Source organism: Pelophylax lessonae (assembly GCF_965119305.1).
Source record: "Pelophylax lessonae genome assembly, chromosome: 2".
Classification (NCBI taxonomy): domain Eukaryota; kingdom Metazoa; phylum Chordata; class Amphibia; order Anura; family Ranidae; genus Pelophylax; species Pelophylax lessonae.
The window spans coordinates 539,866,792-539,890,417 of NC_138769.1; the positions used below are offsets into that span (position 1 = coordinate 539,866,792).

General features: G+C 47.0%; 1 protein-coding gene across 1 annotated transcript in view; it reads right to left on the reverse strand.

The window, feature by feature from the left end:
* Window positions 1–23,626, reverse strand: part of VWA8 (von Willebrand factor A domain containing 8) — a 668,510-nt gene that overhangs the window by 391,534 nt on the left and 253,350 nt on the right. The window contains exons 18-20 of the mRNA XM_082247613.1: window positions 22,638–22,753; window positions 15,109–15,215; window positions 7,310–7,416 (exon numbers count right to left, since the gene is read on the reverse strand). Of these exons, the coding sequence (XP_082103739.1) occupies window positions 7,310–7,416; window positions 15,109–15,215; window positions 22,638–22,753 (330 nt within the window). The remainder of the gene's footprint in view (window positions 1–7,309; window positions 7,417–15,108; window positions 15,216–22,637; window positions 22,754–23,626) is intronic.

Genomic DNA, 23,626 nt, shown 5'->3' on the forward strand with positions numbered 1-23,626 from the left:
CAGGACGTTATAGCCAGCGTCTGTAAAGCAGGAAGGAAGATCGGTCTACGAGACAGAAGGGCTTCCCGCAGTGGCAGGCGCCACGGAGGCACGACAGCCAGATGAACGATGTCCGTGTGCCAGGACCGGCGAGGCCAGTCCGGTGCCACCAGAAACACCGCGTGCGGATTTCAGGCCAACCTGTGAAGGAGCCTGGATCGCAACTGAAGTGGAGGAAAGGCATACATCAGACTATACTGATGCCAAGGTGCCACTAACGCGTCCGAGGCGGCCGCCCGAGGATCGCGCGTGCTTGCCACGAACCTTTCCCCCAGGTTGTTCAGCCGAGACGCGAAACAGATCCACATCCGGGGATCCCCACCTCGCGCACAGCTTCTGAAAGATTTCCGGGTGTAGGGACCAATCCCCCTGGTCCAGGGTCTGGCGGCTCAGATAATCGACCTGCCAGTTCCCCACCCCCGGAACGTGAACTGTCGTGAACGCCGGGACGTGAGTCTCGGTCCAGGACAGAATGTCGGTCACTTTTCGGGCCGCTCGGGCACACCTGGTGCCCCCCTGGTGGTCGACGTAAGCCACCACGGTGACATTGTCCGTCCGTACCAGAACCATAAGGCCCTGAAGTCGGTCTGACCACTGGAGAAGGCAAAAGCTGTATCGCTCTCAATTCCAGAATGCTGATCGGAAGGGAGGATCCCTCCTCCGACCAAGTTCCCTGGGCAAACAGGTTGCCCAGAACACCACCCCAGGCCAACAGACTGGCAGCCGCGGTGATCACCGTCCATAGCAACGGACGAAAAGACTTGCCCCCCGACACCGCCGGGGACTGGAGCCACCACAGAAGATCTCTTCTGGTTCGGCGCTCAATGAAACCCTCAGATCCCAAGACTGAGGATGCATTTTCCACTTGGCCAGAATCTCCACTTGGAGAGACCGCGTGTGAAACCTGATCAAAGGGAATCGCATCGAAGGCCGAGACCACTAACCCCAGGCACCGCATACAGGTCCTGAGTGAGAAGGAACGGGTGTCCCGGAGGGACCTGACCTCTTCCTGAAGAGTCCGGAGCTCTTCCTCCGGCAGGAACACTCTAGCATGAGCAGAGTCCAGAACCATTCCCCGATAGGGAAAGCGAAACGAAGGAGACAGCGTCGACTTCGGAATGTTGATGGACCAACCGAACTCCTGAAGCGCCCGTACCGTAGTGGACAGGGCATTCAGCAGGCTCTGACTGACACTCGATCTTAACAGGAGATCATCCAGATCACCCAAGACCGCAACGCCCTGGGCTCTCAACAGGCCCAGAACAGGTGCCAGCACCTTGGTAATAACCCGTGGAGCCGAAGCGTGACCGAAAGGTAACGCCACAAACTGGCAACGGTCCTCCGTAATGGCGAACCGAAGGCACCTCTGGCGACCTTCGAAAATGGGGATGCGTAGGCACGCATCCTGCAGGTCGACAAAGGCCAGGAATCCTCCTGGGCCCAGGGTAACCCCACCGAGTGCAGGGATTCCATGCAAAACTCCCGAACCTGCACAAAGCGGTTCAGAGCTTACAAGTCCAGGATCGGACGCACTTTGCCCTCCATACTGGGCACAGTGAGCAAATCGGAGTAAAAACCCCCGAAATCCGTCCTAGTGAGGCACCGGGACCACCACCCCCTGGCCCAGGAGATCCTTCATGCGCCCAGGAGACAGCCGAAGAATTGAGGAAAAAAATCTGTCCGATCTTGTATCTCGTTCTAACGATTTCCTGAACCCACCTGTCCCGAAGCGGGACAGCCAAGGCTGGAGGAAAAAACGCACAAACGTTCCCCCACCCCAGAAGCGGGTGAGGGCGTCCCTTCAGGCAGAAGCGGAATGGGGCGCAGAGCCGGCGTAGCCGGACTTTCGCTACCTGCCCAGGGCTCCTTCTGGCCACCTTGGCCTTTAGAAGGGTCTTGCCTTGGACTGCGACTTAAAGGCACGAAAGGACCCCTGAGAGGGTCCAAATGTGGGGCCCCGCGCGCCGCGAAAGGACGTGTTCTTCGGATTCCGGGGCAACAGAGTGCTCTTGCCCCCAGTGACTCCATTCACCAGAGTATCCAAAGCCTCGCCAAAAAAGGCGAGACCCAGCATAGGGAAAATCATCCACCGTTTTCCGTGACAATTGGTCAGTCGACCAACTCTTCAGCCAGATCAGTCGACGGTAGGCACCGCGACACTAGACAGGCGTGCAGCGAAAGGGGCCTCATGCAAGGCTGCATCGCAAAAGCACATGACCCCCTGATGGAGCAGGACTACCATAGCCAGCGTAGCTGGCGGTGCAGCAGCAGACACAAGGGTGCGCCAGAGCCCCTCAGTCCAGGCGGCCCTCCGTAGGATCCCGGAAAACTGGGGTATCCTCAGTGGAAACCAGGGTAACCTTGGTCAACACAGCCCCAGCGTGAACCACCTGGGGTGCCATGCACAAGCGCACCTCCGTGGAGGGCGCAACAGGGTAAAGCAGTGTAAAATGACCAGGCACCGCAAATTTTTTTATTTTTTTTTAAATTGCGCCATTGTTCAATCACAGCGTGATGAAATGCAGCAGGGCAGGGGAAAAACCTGCGCCGACTAGCGGGTTCTATGTATCCTAAAGGATGATCTTTTATGGGAGGGAGCAGCACATCCATGAGCGCAAGCTCTTCAGGCGAGCCTGGGGGAGACGTATCAACCCCTTCAACCTCTGCCTCCCCTTCAGACCCCAAAAGGTCCAGAGATGAGCGAGACCCTGAAAAGGGCAAGCCAGTCACAGCAGCCACATCACCATCTAAAACAGAGGAGATAGATAACCTGGCCTGCAACTACGCAGAACGTTCAGCCATCCGCACCCCCATCCATGACACCAAAAATGTCACTACAGCGGCCAATCAAGGCACAGCGGGGGTTCAGCAGACCCAGGGTCCCCCACCAGGGCTGGGGGGAACCAGCTATCCTGAAAACCCATGTCAAAAAACAAGTTTGGAATAAAAAGGTACTGGCCCTTTAAGCGCTGCGACGAGCGCAGCCCACCGCAAAGCCCACAATATGCGCCGATCCCCACAGGGGCAGAAAACAGCTGAATTAGGAAGGATAGCCCAGAAAGGTATGGAGAGATCACCTGCAGAGCTCGCAGAGCGTTGCCACTGATCGCTGTACCAGAGAACGAGGAAGCGAGGTCAGGAAGGCTGAACTATAACACTGCTTCAGGCTCAGGGAAAATGGCTGCCCATAGGAATCAATGGAGGCTTCTAGAAAATGGCCGCCGACATGTGCTCGGATCGAGCGACCCGCCACACACCAAAAATGGCGGCAATCGGCGCCAAAACAACTAGGTCCAGGGTGTACAAGGTCCAGGGTGAAGCCAACATGTCACTCACAGTGAAAATGGCGGACCGCGTGGCGCTCAGCCATAGCGGTCGCCGCACACACGTCTGCACTCAGAACACACAAGGTGACATATGAGAGAGAGGGGTCCCCACCTCACCACAGTGAATAAATATTCACCCCGCAGGGATCACATCAGGGAGCCCACTACACAGACATGAGGGGACACACAGTACAGCAGACTGACACCCCAGACAGAGGCCCCCACATAGAAAAGGTGCTTACCATACCGGATGGCGTGGGGCAGCCTCCACAAACGGAAAACCGCTGTCCTCATATGACAGGGAGTGCCGTAGCCGGGACGCAGGGCACCGCAGCACAAAACCGCAGAAAGCGTCCAGTGAGGTAGCCACCTCACCGGCTGCATCCCTGCTGCGAGCAGGGATGGGTCGTTCACAATGCCAGGGCGAACCATAGCCGAACGCTCGATGGCAGGCTGGGGATCCATCTGACCCTCAGCCCTGGAGACCCAGGGCGGCCAGTCCGAGACCCAGCTCCGCATGAAGTTTCTTCATCCGAAGATCCCTATCTAAAAGCTGGTAAAATAACAGCTAGTAAAGTAAAGAAAAAACACTTTGAAATAAAATCAAAAGAAGGGTAGAAGGCTGAGACTGAAGCCCCAGCACAGGAAAGCCTGCTACTCCTAAGCTAGGCAAGATCAAACTGAGTTGGGAATGCTAGTGCAGGGAGGTATTGACTAGTGGGACAGCCCCTAGGGGTGTGTCTATGCTAAAAGCTTTTGTTACTAACAAATCTTGTGCCTAGCTACTCCTGCGGAGCAAAGGTCAATACCCATTGGTGAAGACTTGTGAGGGGGCGGCGACTATCGGAGGACGTAAGAGAAACCCCATTTCTTGCAGATTTTCTCCTCCATGGAGTACTGCTGAGTGAATTATTTTGGGCTGAACACCTCAGCATACATCAAGTCCTGAAAGCGAGGTCACACAGGAAAAGATTTGCAAAGATTTGGCAGATGCCAGGACCCAAATCCAGTGATTTTGTGAGAAGAGGACTCTGGAAGTGACAACTTTATGTTAGTTCACACCGCATCCACAAATAGCACCTTACCAGTAAAGTCCTTAGATACATAATGCATGGAGATTGCTGCCTATAGGATTCAGTGCCAACTAGCAATGTGACAGGCAATATTCGCCCTTGCATGTGGGGTTCAGTTACAGCCTCTCTGGGCGTCCTGGCCATGTCAATGTAAAATGTATTCTTTTTTTTTTGACAAATTTTTGATGCAATACATTCAGGCAGATATTTTAAGGAAAACTCCAGGATAACATTTTATTAAACAGTCAATTTAGAAATCCAACGAAATTTTCTAAAATAAGTAAATAAATACATCTTATGCCCGCATTTTACCACACCTTATTGCACCACACCTCCGAGATGTACTGCAGTGTGAATGGGACACATAAGAGTTGATTTACTAAAGGAAAATACACTGTGCATTTTGTAAGTGATGTTGAAATCTTTTTCCCCAGAGCTTAGTGAGCATGGTGAAGCTCTGCTGATTTCCACTATCCATTTATATGCAAGCAAAATGCTTTTTTTTTTTCCTTGCTCCTAAATTGGTTATTCTTTACAAAGTGAAGCTTCATCACATTCACTAATCTCTGGGGAAAATTAATGCAATCACACTTGCAAAGTGCACAGTGTATGACCTTTCATAATATTAACCCCATAGAAAGCCACTGTTTTCTATATGCCCTAGTGCTGAACTGCATTAATCCAGTGCAAAATAACACAGGCCACCCCACTATCTGTGAACGAGCCCTTACTGTTTTTTAGTTTATTCGTCTCTAACAGTTACTTGGATACGGTAAATTAAAAATCCAACGTGTATGTTGTGGTTGTCAGGTTTGCAAGGGGGAGTAATTTGCATAGGCAGTGAAAGGTACAAAGTATTTTTGTAATATACAGTGGGTACGGAAAGTATTCAGACCCCCTTAAATTTTTCACTCTATGTTATATTGCAGCCATTTGCTAAAATCATTTAAGTTCATTCTTCTTCCTCATGAATGTACACATAGCACCCCATACTGACAGAAAAACACAGAATTGTTGACATTGTTGCAGATTTATTAAAAAAGAAAAACTGAAATATCACATGGTCCTAAGTATTCAGACCCTTTGCTGTGACACTGATATATTTAACTCAGGTGCTTTCCATTTCTTCTGATCATCCTTGAGATGGTTCTACACCTTCATTTGAGTCCAGCTGTGTTTGATTATACTGATTGGACTTGATTAGGAAAGCCACACACCTGTCTATATAAGACCTTCCAGATCACAATGCATGTCAGAGCAAATGAGAATCATGAGGTCAAAGGAACTGCCTGAAGAGCTCAGAGACAGAATTGTGGCAAGGCACAGATCTGGCCAAGGTTACAAAAAGATTTCTGCTGCACTTAAGGTTCCTAAGAGCACAGTGGCCTCCATAATCCTCAAATGGAAGACGTTTGGGACGACCAGAACCCTTCCTAGAGCTGGCCGTCCGGCCAAACTGAGCTATCGGGGGAGAAGAGCCTTGGTGAGAGAGGTAAAGAAGAACCCAAAGATCACTGTGGCTGAGCTCCAGAGATGCAGTCAGGAGATGGGAGAAAGTTGTAGAAAGTCAACCATCACTGCAGCCCTCCACCAGTCGGGGCTTTATGGCAGAGTGGCCCGACGGAAGCCTCTCCTCAGTGTAAGACACATGAAAGCCCGCATGGAGTTTGCTAAAAAAACACCTGAAGGACTCCAAGATGGTGAGAAATAAGATTCTCTGGTCTGATGAGACCAAAATAGAACTTTTTGGCCTTAATTCTAAGTGGTATGTGTGGAGAAAACCAGGCACTGCTCATAACCTGTCCAATACAGTACCAACAGTGAAGCATGGTGGTGGCAGCATCATGCTGTGGGGGTGTTTTTCAGCTGCAGGGACAGGACGACTGGTTGCAATCGAGGGAAAGATGAATGCAGCCAAGTACAGGGATATCCTGGACAAAAACCTTCTCCAGAGTGCTCTGGACCTCAGACTGGGCCGAAGGTTTACCTTCCAACAAGACAATGACCCTAAGCACACAGCTAAAATAACGAAGGAGTGGCTTCACAACAACTCCGTGACTGTTCTTGAATGGCCCAGCCAGAGCCCTGACTTAAACCCAATTGAGCATCTCTGGAGAGACCTAAAAATGGCTGTCCACCAACGTTTACCATCCAACCTGACAGAACTGGAGAGGATCTGCAAGGAGGAATGGCAGAGGATCCCCAAATCCAGGTGTGAAAGACTCGTTGCATCTTTCCCAAAAAGACTCCTGGCTGTATTAGATCAAAAGGGGGCTTCTACTAAATACTGAGCAAAGGGTCTGAATACTTAGGACCATGTGATATTTCAGTTTTTCTTTTTTAAGAAATCTGCAACAATGTCAACAATTCTGTGTTTTTCTGTCAGTATGGGGTGCTATGTGTACATTCACGAGGAAGAAGAATGAACTTAAATGATTTTAGCAAATGGCTGCAATATAACAAAGAGTGAAAAAGTTTAAGGGGGTCTGAATACTTTCCGTACCCACTGTATTTGCCCTATTAATAGTAGAAATGTGCAAATGCATTAAAGTTCTTCTTTAATGTTTGAATTTTAAACAGCAAGTGTCCAGCTGTGTCAGCATCAAACTGTGTTTTTTTTAATATTATAAAAAGTATGCAAAACAAGTTCTAATGATTTTATGTCTCATTGAATTCATCAAGTGTTGCTTAAGGTAGTAATATTGTATTCTAATTTTAAAAATGTTGATCAACACAATACATTTGTTTAATTACTGAAAGCAGAAGTTCCTGATAAAAAAAATATATATATATATATAGCTTTAAATATAGCTTTACACCATATATTACGTACACAGTGTATGCTTGGATTGTAAGGACAGTGCTACGCACCTGAGAGTTCTCATAGAACAGGATGTCTGGTACTTTCATCTTCTCATCTGTATTAAATACTGGTACAGTCACACTTCCAAGCCTTAGTACGCCAGATTTTATTTCATCTAAAAAATAATCCATTACTCAAACCCAAAATTAAAAAATATAAATAATGAGTATGAAATATAATTAAAATATGCTTTTTAACTTTTGATTTGTGTATCTTAGTTATCTCTAAAGTGTACAGTGCATCCAGGAAGTATTCACATTGCTTCACTTTTTCCACATTTTATGTCATGTCACAGCCTTATTCCAAAATGGATTAAATTAATTATTTTCTTTAAAATCCTACAAACAATACCCCATAATGACAACATGAAAGAAGTTTGTTTGAAATTGTTGAAAATGTATTAAAAATAAAAAACAAAAAAATCACATACATAAGTACATAAGTATTAAATACATAAGTATTCACAGACTTTGCCATGACACTCAACATTTAGCTCATCCTGTTTCCACTGATCATCCGTGAGATGTTTCTACAACTTTATTGGAGTCCACTTGTGGTAAATTCCGTTGATTGGACATGATTTGGAAAGGCAAACACCAATCTATATAAGGTCCCATGGTTAACAGTGAATGTCAGAGCACAAACTAAGCCATGAAGACCAAGGAATTTGACCTCTGAGACAGGATTGTATCGAGGCACAGATCTGGGGAAGGGTACAGAAAAATGTATGTAGCATTAAAGGTCCCAATGAGGACAGTGGCCTCCATCAGCCGTAAATGTAAGAAGTTTGGAACCACCACGAGTCTTCCTAGAGCGGGCTGCCTGGCCAAACTGAGCAATCGGGGAAGAAGGGCCTTAGGGAGGTGAACAAAAACCAGTCACTCTGGCAGAGCTCAAGCATTTCTCTGTGGAGAGAGGAGAACCTTTCAGAAGAACAACCACCTCTGCAGCACTCCACCAATCAGGCCTATATGGGATTGGTAATGGTTCTGCACTATGGTGTGGACAAAATGGCTGCTGCCTACCTCACATATCCCACGTAGTGGGGTATGGAAATTAATATAAAGAAGAGGTATAGGTGGTGCTGCCTATGTAATATGTGCAATCCTCATGAAAAAAATCAGAAACAAGTGAAAAAAATTAATATAAGGGATAAACTAAATGTAAAAATGTGTATGTGTAGTCCTATTGCACAAACTCCATATGAAAACAATGATAAAGTGCAAACATGAAAAAAGCTTATATACTATATATAGATATAGTATAGAAAAATAAAAAGAGAAAGATAACCGCGCTAAAGTAGGCAAATAATATATCAAAAAGCAGCGACTTCAAGTGTGACCACACCCTCAAATAATGTATAGAAAAATAAGCCGCGCTGCGTGATATGAGTAAACAAAATAAATGTCCAAACAAAATCAATGTCCCAAATATCAACTTGAATGATGCTGAAAACAGAGAACACACTCCACGGTCTCTTTAAGAAATGCGCTTACCAAATAGCCACTAAAAATCGCAAGATTCATGTGCTGAGATGTTGTCACAGATCTGGGAGATTGGAGTTGTCAGAGTCCTCAGCGAATTGTGTGAATAATATATATGAAAGAGAAAAAAACTTGCATAGTGTGATACCATAAATATAATGATAGGTTATATTAGATTCCACCACCAATAGGAATCCCTATCAATTGTGCAGCAGCTCACCAAATGAATATGATTACAATCAGTGAATATCCCAGTGTCAAAAGAAATAAGATGTGGAAAAGAGCCACCACCAATTGTGAAGCCTCTTACCAAAAATAGATTAAAATGAGCAGATAGGTCAATCCAAATAGCCAAGAAGCCAGGAACGTCACTCAAAAAGCACTACAAGCCTCTTACCAGACGATACATATTCTGTGCGGTATAATCTCTATTGGCGCCTTCCCATCATAGGTACAGCTCCAGGGCCAACGGCATCAATGATGTTTGCTGTGAAACTCAGTACCAGAATATAGTGTACCAGCCCGAGTAAAGAGAGAGTGCCAATAGTGTAATACAATATTGACTGGTTTATTAAATTAAAAGAAAGACACTTACAAAACAAAGTGGATAAAATCGCGAAGGATGGAAAGCCGCCGGCCGGACGGCAAGGCACATCCGCTCATAGGATAATTTCCAGGATGACGTCAACTATATAACAATGACTAGACACACTCTGTAATGATAAATACATTGCTACAGAAAAGTGCTCTCCATGCAGAAATGTGCAAAAAAAGTGCAATGTTCAAATTATTACATAAAACAATCTAATAAGTAAAAAATTATAGAAAATGGTAAAGTGATAGGTGCAAAAAATATATTCTCCAAGGTGCAGCATCAGTCTCTTGGTGATTAAAACAGGAAGTGAATCTCAAAAGACTGAACAGGGGTCAGATGCACCAATAAATGGTATAATACACAATCCTATATCTCCTCCTCCTGTCTCACCGGGTCAGTTCAAAGGGAATTAGCAATACAAAGAATACAATCGGTATGTGAAGTACACTATGTCTGGAACGCTGTGCGCGCCATGGACGGGAAACCCGGAACCGAAACTGACGCTCTTGCTTCTGCCCTACGCGCTTCGTCAAAAGGACGTCATTAGGAGCAGCGTCATCTTGGTCAACCTCAAGGTCTTTATATTGTGTAGTTGCCCGGCAACTGAACTGTCAACATAAACCCACTGGCAGCCATATGTAATTAAGCCAGTAGCACTAGCCAATAGCAATAACATGGTTTCCTAGTATTAAAGTAACTGACGACCGGGGTCAGCAGGGCCCATAATATATATGTAATTAATCTGTACAAGTAAGAAAAATGCAAGGCAACTAACACAGCACAAATATTGCATGCACAAACTGGATCCAGCTACCAAATTGTATATCCTCATAATTAACATAAAAAAAATGTTTAAAACATTACATAGAACTAAATAACCTTTACATAAAAATACATTTAATAATATTAAGAAAAGCATAATAATGAAAAAGGGTAGTGAAAAATATGGTGATAAAAAATATACAAGTTAAAATGTCATACATATCTCTAACAATGTATATAGTTGAAAGAAAAAAACAGTAGACATGATATAGAGATGTGAATGAAAATGGAGAGAGTGGTATACCTACAGAGTAAACATTAAGTTCTATAAGGTGATCAAGTAAACACATGAAGGAGATGTATATAAGAAAGTGTGAATATTAAGAGGGGGAAAAAATGTGTGTGTACCTACATGGTACTATAGATGGTCACCAAGGAGCTAAACCTTTGAGAAACCTCACTAAACCACAGTAACCTAAACATTTGAAATAAAGCAGTTAAAGTCAATGTCAATATTGAGGCCCCCAGGTTGTAGGCAGAGGGATAACTAGAACCTTCAGGGCCCTGGTGCAAGAAACCATGAAGGGCCCTTCCCACTAATTCCAGGGCCCGAGGGCAGCAGGACCTGGATAGGAGAAGCGGCGAGGGTGACATATAGAGGAATAAATCCCCTCCATTTTCCTCCTGCAGCCTCTCAATGCCTATGGGAGGGAGAGGAGAAGCTGACTTTTAGCAGCTGCAGGAGAAAAACAGAGGGGATTTTTCCTCTATATGCTGCCCTCCCTATCCAGATGTACAAGGGCAACACATGGTCCATTGCAATTGCGACCCCTGTAGTTACGCCCTGGGATGAGTGGCAGTGGTGGTGGGGGATGGGATCAATGGCAGCAGTGGTGGTTGGGTGGGGATGGGATCAGTAGCAGCAGTAGTGGTGGGAGGATGGGATGATTGGCAGCTGTGGTGGAGGGGGGATGGAATGGGATGAGTGGCAGTGGTATGGGATGATTGGAAGCGGTGGTGGGATGAGTGGCAGCGATGGGGGTGGGATGAGTGCCAGCAGTGGTGGGGGACGGAATGAGTGGCAGCGGTGGTGGGGGGATGGAATGAGAAGTGGCAGTGGTGGTGCCAGGGATGGGATGAGTGGCAGCGGTGGTAATAGTGGGGGAGATAGGAGTGGTAGCAGAGAGGGGGGATGGGATCAGTGGCAGTGGTGGTGGGGGGGTGGGATCAGTGGCAGTGGTGGTGGGGGGATGGAATGAGTGGTAGCGGTGATGGGGGCATGGGATCAGTGGCAAGGGGGGTGGTTTGGGGGTGAGATGTGATGAGTGGTTGTGGGGATAGGGGGTGGGATCAGTGGTGTGGATGGTGGTTGGGGGATGGGATGGAATCAGAGGTAGAAGTAGTGGCGGCGTAGGGTGGGGGCGGGATCAGTAGCAGCAGTGGTGGTGGTGTGAGGGGGATCAGTGACAGCAGTGGTGGTGGTGTGTGAGTGAGTGATCAGTGGCAGCAGTGGTGGTAGTGTGGGAGTGATCAGTGGCAGCAGTGGTGGTGGTGGTGAGGGGGGAAGGGGATCAGTGGAAGCAGTGGTGCTGCTGCGAGGGGAGGGATCATTGGCAGCAGAGGTGGTGGTGGTATGGGGGTATTAGTGGCAGTAGTGATGGTTGTAAAAGGGGATCAGTGGCAGCAGCGGTGGTGTGGGGGGGATGGGATTAGTGACAGCAGTGGTGGTGTGGGGGGATCAGTGGCCGCAGTGGTGGTGGTTTTGGGGGGTCAGTGGCAGCAGTGGCTGGTGTGGGGGGGATAGGTGGCAGCAGTGGTGCTGGTGTGGGGGGGGGGGGGGGTCAGTGGAAGCAGTGGTGCTGGTGTGGGGGGGGGAATCAGTGGCAGCAGTGGTGGCGGTGTGGGAGTGGGTGGGATCAGTGGCAGCAGTGGTGGTGGTGTGGGGGGGTCAGTGGCAGCAGTGGTGGTGGTGTGGGGGGGTCAGTGGCAGCAGTGGTGGTGGTGTGGGGCAGCAGTGGCAGCAGTGGTGGTGGTGTGGGATCTGTGGAAGCAGTTGTGGTGGTGTGGGGGGGAATCAGTGGCAGCAGTGGTGGTGGTGTGGGGGGGTTGGATCAGTGGCAGCAGTGGTGGTGGGGGGTGATCAGAGGCAGCAGTGGTGCTGGTGTGGAGGGATCAGTAGCAGCAGTGGAGCTGGTATGGGGGGGATCGGTGGCAGCAGTGGTGGTGGTATGGGGGGGATCAGTGGCAACAGTGGTGCTGGTGTGGGAGAGGGTGGGATCAGTGGCAGCAGTGGTGATGGTGTGGGGGGGGTTAGTGGCAGTAGTGGTGGTGTGGGGGGGGGGGGGTCAGTGACAGCAGTGGTGGTGGTGTGGAAGGGGATGGGATCTGTGGCCGCAGTTGTGGTGGTGTGGTGGGGATCAGTGTCAGAAATGGTGGTGGTGTGATCAGTGGCAGCAGTTGTGGTGGTGTGGAGATGGGATAAGTGGCAGCAGTTGTGGTGGTGAGGGGGATCAGTGGCAGCAGTGGCGGTGGTGTGAGTTGGGGATGGCATCAATGGCAGCAGTGGTGGTGTTGGGGGGGGATCAGTAGCAGCAGCGGTGTGGGGGGATCAGTAGCAGCAGCGGTGTGGGGGGATCAGTGGCAGCAGTGGTGTGGGAGGTAGGAAATCAGTGGCAGCAGTGTTGGTGGTGTGGGGGGGTGTCAGTGGCATCAGTAGTGGTGGTGGTGTGGGGGGGGATCAGTGGCAGTGGTGGTGGTGTGAGAGGGGATCAGTGGCAGCAGTGGTAGTGGTGTGGGGGATGGGGATCAGTGTCACTCACTTGCAGATCACTCGGTTCCCCCTCCTTACCAGGTCTCAGTGTCTTTTGCTTTCTTCCTGTGTCTTCAGTAACTCCTATACCGACATAGGGTCTTCTTCATACTGTGGAGAGCTCCTCCCCTTCACTCTACTGGCCCGACTCAGCTGATTTTGTCTTTTACTCTCCCGAGTCCCAACATGACATCTCTCTACCCTACTAAGCTCAGTGTGCGGGCGGAGAGCATGGACGGGGCCGTGAGTGCGGGCGGAGAGCATGGGCAGGGACTGTGTGCCTTAGAGCATGGGCGGGGGAGGCTGGTCCCCCTACAGTGGTGGAACACCAGGGCCCCGTCTCGCAAGTGCGACTGCTGCGGCCCTGGTAGTTCCGCCACTGGCTGTAGGGACCCCAATTTATATATCAATCTAGTCTCATTTTGGGACACCTTGCCCTTTTCATTGTCACCTCTCCAATAACCCTTGATCTGATCTTTACCATAAAAATAATAAATAAGTCCTGTGGGATCCTTGTGGTGTACCTCCTTAAAATATCTCGATAAAGTACGCTTAGGGAACCCCTTCCCAATGTTATTGATATGTTCCCTAGTTCTAACGAATAGGGGCCTATTGGTTCTACCCACATACTGAAGCCAACAAGGGCATTCAATTACTTATGTAACATGTGTACTATTGCAAGTAATCAGTTCATTGATCTTGAATACTCTATTAGTGACTGAGGATTTAACGGTTTCTCTATTCCTAGGTTGCTTCTTACTAACTCCACACGGTAGACATTTTTTACATCAATAGAAGCCCTTCAGATGTGAAAGCAGCCTAACATTACTGGGTGGATGTATGATATTGTAATAAGTAATGTTTTCCTATTTATATTCCTCCCTTCACTTTTCAGCTTCTACGGATGTTTCCTTTGGTAGCCCTTTTCTTCAAATTTCTTTACTATCATCTCTGCTTGTTGATCATAGTCATAGGCCTATATGGTAGAGTGGACAGACGGAATCTACTTTTCAGTTAAAGGCACATAAGAGCCTGTCTGGAGTCAAAAGGCACCTGAAGGACTCTGAGACTATGAAAAATAAAATGCTCTGGTCTGATTAAAACAAAGATTGAACTCTTTGGCCTGAATGGCAAGCGTCATATCTGGAGAAAACAAGGCACCACTCATCACCTGGCCAATACCATCCCTACAGTGAAGCATGCTGGTGTCAGCATCATGCTGTGGGGATGTTTTTCAGCGGCAGGAACTGGGAGACTAGTAAGGATCGAGGGAAAGCTGAATGCAGCAATGTAAAGAGACATCCTTGATGAAAGCCTGCTCTAGAGCGCTCTGAACCTCAGACTGGGGTGAAGGTTTATCTTGAAACAGGATAACCCTAAGCACACAGCCAAGATAACAAAGGAGTGGCTAGGGGATAACTCTGTGAATGTCCTTGAGTGGCCCAGCCAGAGCCCAAACTTGAACCCGATTTAACATCTCTGGAGAGATCTGAAAATGGCTGGGCACCGACACTCCCCATCCAACCTGATGGAGCTTGAGAGGTCTTGCAAAGAAGAAAGGGAAAAACTGTCCAAAAATAGGTGTGCCATGCTTGTACCATCATACTCAAAAAGACTTGAAGCTGTAATTGGTGCCAAAGGTGCTTCAACAAAGTATTGAGCAAAGGCTGTGAATACTTACACGTGTGATTTTTTTTTACTTTTTATTTTTAAAAAATTTGCAAAGATTTCAAACAAACTTCTTTCACATTGTCATTGTGGGGTATTCTTTGTGAATTTTAAGGAAAATAATTATTTTAATCCATTTTGGAATAAGGCTGTAACATAATAAAATGTGGATAAAGTGAAGCGCTGTAAATACTTTCCGGATGCACAGTATATACTACATCCAGAGGGATGCTAAAAAAGTTGTATTCATGATAGTTTTACTGTCAGCTTTTTCAGGAAGCATGCTTTCTAGCTTCCTACCGTCTTCACACATTGACAACATATCTTGTATTCCATTCACATAATACAAGACATCCTTGTAACTGAATAAAGTGTGGTTTTGTTGTTCATCTGACCCTCCTCTACCCTTGTCCAATTACAGAATGCCTTGTATTATCTCATTTAAAAGTATTAATCTAAAAATGAATTAATACACTGATAACATCTTACAACTATAATCTCCATTTTCCATCCTTTCCAGCTCCTCACTGGTTTCCTCTATCCCAGAGTCTGCTAAATATTTCAGTAATGTTGATCGAGCCAGACTGGGTAAAAATCTAGGAAATAATATATATAAAAACAACATTTTAAATTAATAATTTCTTTGTTAAATAGAAAAATGTATACATGCAGAATAAAAGGTAACAGTTATAAATGGGAAAGGCTAAAAATTAGACAGCAAGCACTTAAAATAAACATTCACAAATAAAAAGCTTTATCAGTGCCAACAATTGCCATTATGATTGTCTACATAAAACCAGTGCCAAACATCTCAACTTCTACTTGGGTGCTGGATATTCTCACTTCTCATTTTGTACCATCAGTTGAATGACTTGACAATACTGCTTGAAATGCTTTAAATTAGAGCAAACCTGTCATAGGTATATATAGTTGGTTCTCATCTTGCACAAGTTTAAATTATAGTATTTGAAAAAAAAAAAAAAAAACTGTTTGCTAGGTCGGCCCTTTTGTTTAAAATCACTTTAACATTACCAATACATTTTTTTTTAATTATATGCACAATATGGGTAACAAGGGAACACTGGAGATGCTAAAGTGTGTGGAAATTTGATGACATTTGAGAAATTAAGTTTTGGGGTTGATCTACTAAAGACAAGTAGGCTGTTTACATTGCAAAGGAATTTTCTTTTAGCTTAGAAAATTTGGTGAAAAAATCGGATTTTTGTAAGATCTTACCGTAAAATCCTTTTCTCTTAGCTCATTGACAGACGTAGTCCTCTTTGATTCACATCAATTGGGTTATGTTGTCTCCGCAGGAGTAGGACTAGGCAGAAAGAAAAAACGTTCTGGCTCCACCCTAGGGGCAGTCCCAGAGGGTATATCCTCCCTCTCTCTGCTACAGAAAATCAGTTCTGTTGTAAAGCAGTAACAGAGAATTTAACCCAACCCAACTCAATGATAGAGGGGCGGGTACTACGTCTGTCAATGAGCTAAGAGAAAAGGATTTTACGGTAAGATCTTACAAAAATCCGATTTTCTCTGTCGCTCATTGACAGACGTAGTTCTCTTTGATTCACATCAATTGGGACATCCAGAAGCAGTGCCACAAATGAGGGGTGGGATTGACAGAAATCAAAATCCAATCTAGAAGGCCCAACCGGTGCCAACTAGAAGTTTTAAAGGCTCATTATAAACAAAGAATGAGACTCAAATAAAAATTTCCAACGGAAAAAAACCCTCGAGGTAGACCACTGGTCTCCTCAAATTGCGGCCTGCAAAACCTTGCGGCCAAACGAGGCATCCAACGATGCCATTACATCAACTTTATAATGTTTTGTAAAGGTATGCACCGACGACCAGGTAGCCGCCTTGCACACCTGGACCACTGACGCCTGATGGCGAAAGGCCCATGACGCACTAAGTGCCCGAGTGGAGTGCGCCTTAACAGGGAACGGGGGCTCCCGACCCTTAATAGAATAAGCCTGTACCACCGTCTGTCTGATCCATTTGGAAATAGTCGCGGCAGATGCAGGCAACCCCTTTTTGGGTCCATCCGGGACCACAAAAAGTGAATCCGTCTTGCGAAACGAGTCTGTCGTTTTCAAGTATACCCTGATCGCCCGGACCACATCCAAGGAGTGTAAAGCAAACTCCCGAGGATGACTGGGCTTAGGACACAGGGAAGGTAATACAATTTCTTCATTCAGATGAAATTCTGAAACCACTTTTGGTAGGAAGGATGGATTCGGACGAAGAACCACCTTATCTCTATGAACCACCAGATATGGGGAACGACAAGATAATGCAGCCAGTTCTGACACCCTGCGTGCAGAAGTGATAGCCACCAAGAAGGCCACCTTCTGGGACAACGTAGGTAGAGGAATCTCCCTAATATCTTCAAAGGGAGGTTTCTGAAGAACCGACAATACTAAATTAAGATCCCAGCTTATTCGACTAACCGAATAAGATCGTGGGTGGAACCCCAGGGGTTCACACCATGCAATGTAGGACTTCCATGTGCGATGATAAATCTTTCTGGAAGTCGCTTTCCTTGCTTTAACTAGAGTAGGAATAACTGAAGCTGACAATCCCTTTTCCTTCAGCACCTGGGTCTCAATAGCCAGGCCGTTAAAGCCAGCGATCGTAAAGCAGGATGGAAGATCGGTCCCTGAGACAGTAGGTCCTCCCTGAGAGGAAGTCTCCAAGGGACGTCCGCCACCAGTCTGACCAAGTCGGCGTACCAAGCTCGGCGAGGCCAGTCCGGAGCTACCAGGATTACTGGAATTCCTTCCTCCTCTATCCTGCGAAGAAGTCTTGGAAGTAACCCGAGAGGAGGGAAGGCATACATTAGCTGGTATTGCCCCCATGGGGCGACCAGTGCGTCTGCGGTCTCTGCTAGAGGATCGCGGGAGCGAGCCACAAATCTCTGTACTTTTCTGTTGAATCGTGATGCCAACAGATCCACATCCGGGGTGCCCCAACGTAGGCACAACTGGTGGAAAACTTCTGGATGGAGGGACCATTCCCCCTGATCCAGAGTCTGACGGCTGAGATAATCTGCCTGCCAATTCTCCACCCCCGGAATGAACACCGCAGAGATAGCTGGAACAAACCGTTCCGCCCAGCGAAGAATGCAAGCCACTTCCTTGGCCGCCCGGACACTCTTGGTGCCCCCCTGGTGATTGACATAAGCCACAGCCGTGGCGTTGTCCGACTGGATCCGAACCGGGCTGCCCTGGAGCTGCTCGCTCCAGTGAATCAGACAAAGTCTGATCGCTCTCAGTTCCAATACATTTATCGGTAACCTGGATTCTTCCGGGGACCAAAGTCCCTGAACGGATAACTGACCAAGAATTCCTCCCCATCCGGATAGGCTGGCATCCGTGGTCACTATCGTCCAATATATTGGCAGAAATGACTTTCCCTGGCTGAGCATCGGAGACCGAAGCCACCAGACCAGAGACTCTCTGGTCTGTTTGCTCAATCGGATCCGATAGTCCAGGGATTCCGGATTCCGATTCCATCTGAGAAGAATCTCTTGCTGAAGAATTCGGGTATGGGACTGGGCAAATGGGACTGCTTCGAAGGAAGCCACCATCAACCCCAGAACCCTCATGCAAGTCCGAAGGGAAGACCAGCTGTTGGATAGTAACAACTGGACTGCTGATTGAATCTTCCGGAGTTTCCCTACTGGAAGGAAAACTCTTGTCCTGAATGTGTCTAGAATTAGACCCAGATATTCGAGCCTCTGGGTGGGAACCAGAAATGACTTTTGCTGGTTCACCAGCCACCCGAATTCCTGTAAAGAAATTATAGTAATTTCTATGTTTTGTAGCAGGGTCTGTGGAGACTCTGCATGAAGCAGGAGATCGTCTAGGTAACCTAGAATCGATATGCCTCTTTGGCGCAGTAGTGCCAACATTGGGGCCAACACCTTCGTGAAGACCCGAGGAGCCGTGGCAAGACCGAAAGGTAACGCCACAAACTGATAGTGGTTCTCTTCTACGGAAAAACGTAGAAACCGCTGATGTCCTGCGTAAATGGGAATGTGAAGATAGGCGTCCTTGATGTCTATGGACGCTAGGACATCCCCTGAATGCAGGAAGGCTGCTACTGTGCGAATGGATTCCATTTTGAATTTTCTTATGTTGACAAAGGAATTGAGTGCCCTTAAGTCCAGAATTGGACGCACTTTGCCCTCTTTCCTGGGTATTGTAAATAGGTTTGAATAAAACCCTTGAAAACGTTCTATCCAAGGAACGTGGACTACCACTCCTTGTTGTAGTAAATCCGTGACTGCTCTCCGCAGATCTTCTAAACGATCCGGGGATAGTCGGATATTGGAAGGGAAGAATCGCGCCGGTGGGAGAGATCGAAACTCGATCTTGTACCCTGACCTTATGACTTCGCAAACCCACTTGTCCGGGATTCTGGAGAGCCATGGATCCGGGAACCGGCGAAGACGTCCCCCCACCCCAGTTATGGGTGGGGGCGCACCTTCAGGGTTTAGTAGACTTATCTTCAGGTCTGGAAGGGGCGGGCTTTTGCTTGCCCGACCAACGTCCCCTGAAGCCTCCTGAAGGCGCTTTGGAGGACTTAATTTTTTCACCCGCGGGACGAAAAAAATTTTTGTGAGCAGAAAAAGAAGGCCATCGTCTTTGACGAGGTCCTTTACCCTTAGCATTTTGCGGTAAAAAGGTGCTCTTTCCTCCCGTGAGATCCTTAATGATCTCATCTAAGTTGGCTCCAAATAAACGCTCTCCTGAAAAGGGGATATTAGCCAATGCTTTTTTGGAACCTTGGTCGGCTAACCAACCTTTTAGCCACAGTGTACGTCTGAGAACCACTGCTGAAACTGATGCTCGCGCCAATAATGGAGTGGCGTCTAACGCCGCATCACACACAAACTGTAACCCCTGTATCATCTGTTCCAACAAATCTGATACCGCCTGAGGGACCTCTTCTAAGTCCCGGCGTAACCATTTGGTCCATTCAGTTACAGTCTGTGAAACCAGCCCAATAGCAATTATTGGTCTGAAAGCTGATCCAATCAAGGAAAACATGGTGCGAGACATAGCTTCTATCTTGCGATCCACCGGATCCTTAAAAGACGGAGCGTCTTCTAATGGAATAACCGTGGCTTTATTCAATCTAGCAATTGGTGAATCCACCACAGGTGGTTCTGTCCATTTCTTAATGAGGGTTTCCTCAAACGGATAACGCCTGTTGATGCGTTTAGAAATAGCAGAAGTGCGTTTTGGCAGACTCCATTCTTCTTTGATCGGATTGCCAAAACATTTGGGCAATGGAAAAACCTTCGCCACTTTGATGCGTTTTTTAGTCCCAAAGGGGATCTCAGTCTCAGCTACTTCCGACGGAAAACCCTGTAATCTTAAGGTTTCTTGAACAGATACAATTAGCGCATTTACCAACGCTTCCTCTCGGGCTATGGCTGATGCCGAAACATCCTCCTCACTGTCTGAAGAGACAGTACCCGAGACACCAATCCCAGATGAGGTACCTGCAACTGCAGAAATAGGCTCAGATTCTGAATCCGAAGTTTCAGATAACATGGGGTTAGGCGGGGGTCGCTTCCTTGCGCCCTGTCCCTGACAAGCCACTTCCACCCGGGACACAAAGGTCTCCATAATAGCTGACAATGATTCAATCGTAAGCGGGGTGCTGGAGGATCCTGCAGACACCTCGAGGGGATCCGGTGGAGATACATGAGTGGCAGGGTCCATGTTAACCCAGGACACTTTGCCAGAAAAAAACTTTTTTTTTTTTTTATATGTATCCCCCTAGCGCAATAGCGCCCCTCAGTGTACCTGCTTCTTGACCCCCACAGAGAGAGAGAGAGGGACCCTCAAGGCTCACCACCCGATGCAGAGAAGTTTCCTAACAACTGCAGTCAGCGTTTGTCTCTTACAGACTGGGAAGAACTGTGTTCGTTTTCCCGGGTAGAAGGAAGTGGCTCCGCCCCCTGTGTACGCCTTCCGGCGTTCCCAGCTCTCCTCGAGGTTAGCTGGGCTCTTCAAACATGGCCGCCCCCATATGGGAGACAAAAGACTCCAAAAAAATGGCGGCCGGCGTGACCTGCGGACATTCGTGTACCTGGTCTACAGCAAAATGGCGGCGGATTGCCGAAGTATCGTCTTCCCAGCACATCCACCTGCATACCACGCTAATGGCGGTTTATCGCTCTGCAGGAGGTCCACTACAGTCAAGGTAGGATTATACCTCCTATGTCTGCCTCCCAAACCAAGTCCGCTTGCCCACCAAACACATGCTGTATTTACAAGGGGGACTTTTAGTGTCAGAAAGATACTGACCATGTATGGAGGGGCCCATATTCCAAAATGCCTCATAACGAGGAAAAGGAAACATTTACTCACCATACCGAACCGACAGGCACCCTCTCTTCACAATACCCTCTCCACCGGGGTGGGGGGTTGTTGACCACTCCGGACGCCTCGACTCTCTGGTTCCTGGCGTCCAAGCGAGACTTTTAACTCGCAAGGTCAGTCCCTCCAATGGGACTCTGTCGCGGCCGACCCAGCGCGGAGCTCTGGTCTGCACGCGCTCGTAGGCAGAACCGGGGTGACCACTGGATCTCAACATCCAGCCCGTCGCCCGGCCCCGCATACTTACTTGAATGTGTCGCGGCCGACCAAGCGCGATGCAATGGTCTGCGCGCGCTCGTAGGCCGGCTGGGGTGACCACAAGTGTCGCCCAGATCCGGCGTAATTTGCTTGAAGATCTCACAGGAAAAAACACTGGAGAAACTACCTAAAAAAATATTTTTTCTAAAAAAAAATATCTTGCCAGGACCAGAGATCCCAGCAAGGAACTTAGGTCCTTACTCCTGACTAGACAGAAAAAAACGGATTTCCTGTAGCAGAGAGAGGGAGGATATACCCTCTGGGACTGCCCCTAGGGTGGAGCCAGAACGTTTTTTCTTTCTGCCTAGTCCTACTCCTGCGGAGACAACATAACCCAATTGATGTGAATCAAAGAGGACTACGTCTGTCAATGAGCGACAGAGAAATCAGACTCATTTAATAATCCACAGAGATTCAATGAAGTTTGATCTGCAGTGTATACCTATGTTTAAGGCCACGTTTTAAGGGTACTCACTACCTGCGTTGACAAGCAACTCTTAGTTGGTGTATGGTAGGTCCTACAATTACAGGGTAAGGAAGACTGACATTATGGGGGAGATTTAGCAAAACTGGTGCACAAAGAATCTGGCAGAGCTGTGCCTAGTAACTCAGCTTCTAGGTGTTAGGCCTCATGCACACTGGACATTTTTACAGCTGCTGTTTTTGGCATCAGACATTTTTTTTTCTGCAGCCAATAAACTCCCCAACATGTTATCTTATGTGTCCATGCACACATAGGCTGTTATTAGCAGTTTCTAGTAGGGGCGTTTTCTGGCTGGAAAAAAAACCCAAAACGAGTGGGTTTTAAGAGGCGTTCTTCAGCTGTAAAAACGCGCCAACTGATAAAAGCTTAAAAACGCCAAAAAAAGCCTGTTCTGCGTTTTTATCAACATTTTTATATAATACTACGGCTGAAAAAAGCTAAAAACGTGCTGAAAAATGCTACTGCAAAAAAGCTAAAAAAAAAAAAAATGCCTTCTACAGCTACACCTTTCTACTGATGTTTTGATAAACTCCAGTGTGCATGAGGCCTAATTGTCAAAGTTTCATTGAATGAGCTGAATTTAGAAGCTGATTGGTTACTAGACACAGCTTCACCAGTTTCAGCTTTAGTAAACCTCCGCCCCCCTCATGTGCCTGTACTCCTAATATAGTAGCACATCATTTTAAACAGGCAAATATTTAAATGATGAGAAATTTGAAATAAACACATTTCTGTAACACAATCCTGGTATAGTCTAATAACTCTCTGCATATGTACTACTACATCTTTTTGATGGATTTAGCACATTAGCACAGGATAGGCACCAAAATTTACTCCACTTGTCACAATGCTTGGAAGGCCAGAGCACATACCTTGAAAGGCAGGCCTTGTTAACAGCATGATAAAGACTCTCATCTGGGTACTGAGATAGCCGTCTGCATATGCGAAGTAACTGTCTTGTAGATAAAGATGAAGCTAAAGAGGCAGTCTGTCAATGAGGAAGAATATTTACAAATGTGTTATTGTGATTACCATACCATTGACAAGCATAGGACAAAAAAGTGGTCTTCCACTGCCAAAAAGAGTGTAGTATAGCACTCACAAGCAGAATTGCATTATAAAGGCTTGACTCTAGAAACAGGCACTCTCTGATTTATGTCCTATGATATATTTAAAAGACACAGAGTGTTTTACATCATTATACTTTTGAGTGTCAAAGTCTATTCAATTAAAGACTAAAAAAAGGAATGGGGCCTCGCCAAATAATTTGGGTCCTTACTTCTGTGGTTTTCATTTAGGAAAACTTATCTTGTGACAAAGGCCCATTGAGAAGGGTGAAGAAGCAAACCTGCAATAGACAGGATTTCTGTACATAACTATACTGTATAACAAAAGGAGTCTATGGTGAAAATGTTGTCTTCACACTTAAAATGTAAACCAATACCAGGATGCAACTATATAAGATCATTAATCAAAGAACATTTCAAGTTATCAAAGGGGCCCCCTTTGACAAAGTCAGGAAGTGACGAAACTCGTCAGGGCGTGGCCACGCGGCAGAATGGAGGATTGATCAAGGTGAGCGGGGATGTTCCTCTGGCTCCGGGGACACTACGTACACAACGCTGCAGCATCCGGGACTAGAGTGAGCTCTCCTACCCCCTCTCATTTGTGCTATTGATATGCATATGTGCTTGGCAAGTTCATGAGATGTACGGGCATTTTAAGTTGTTTTGTTCATTTCAATAAAGTGGTTTAATGGTATTGCACCAGAGGGGCTCCTCTATTGTATGCTTTTTTACATGTTTATGAGCTGAGGAAGTCTTTCCATTGACCTGGGCTTTTCAAGGGCTGCTGTCTGGTT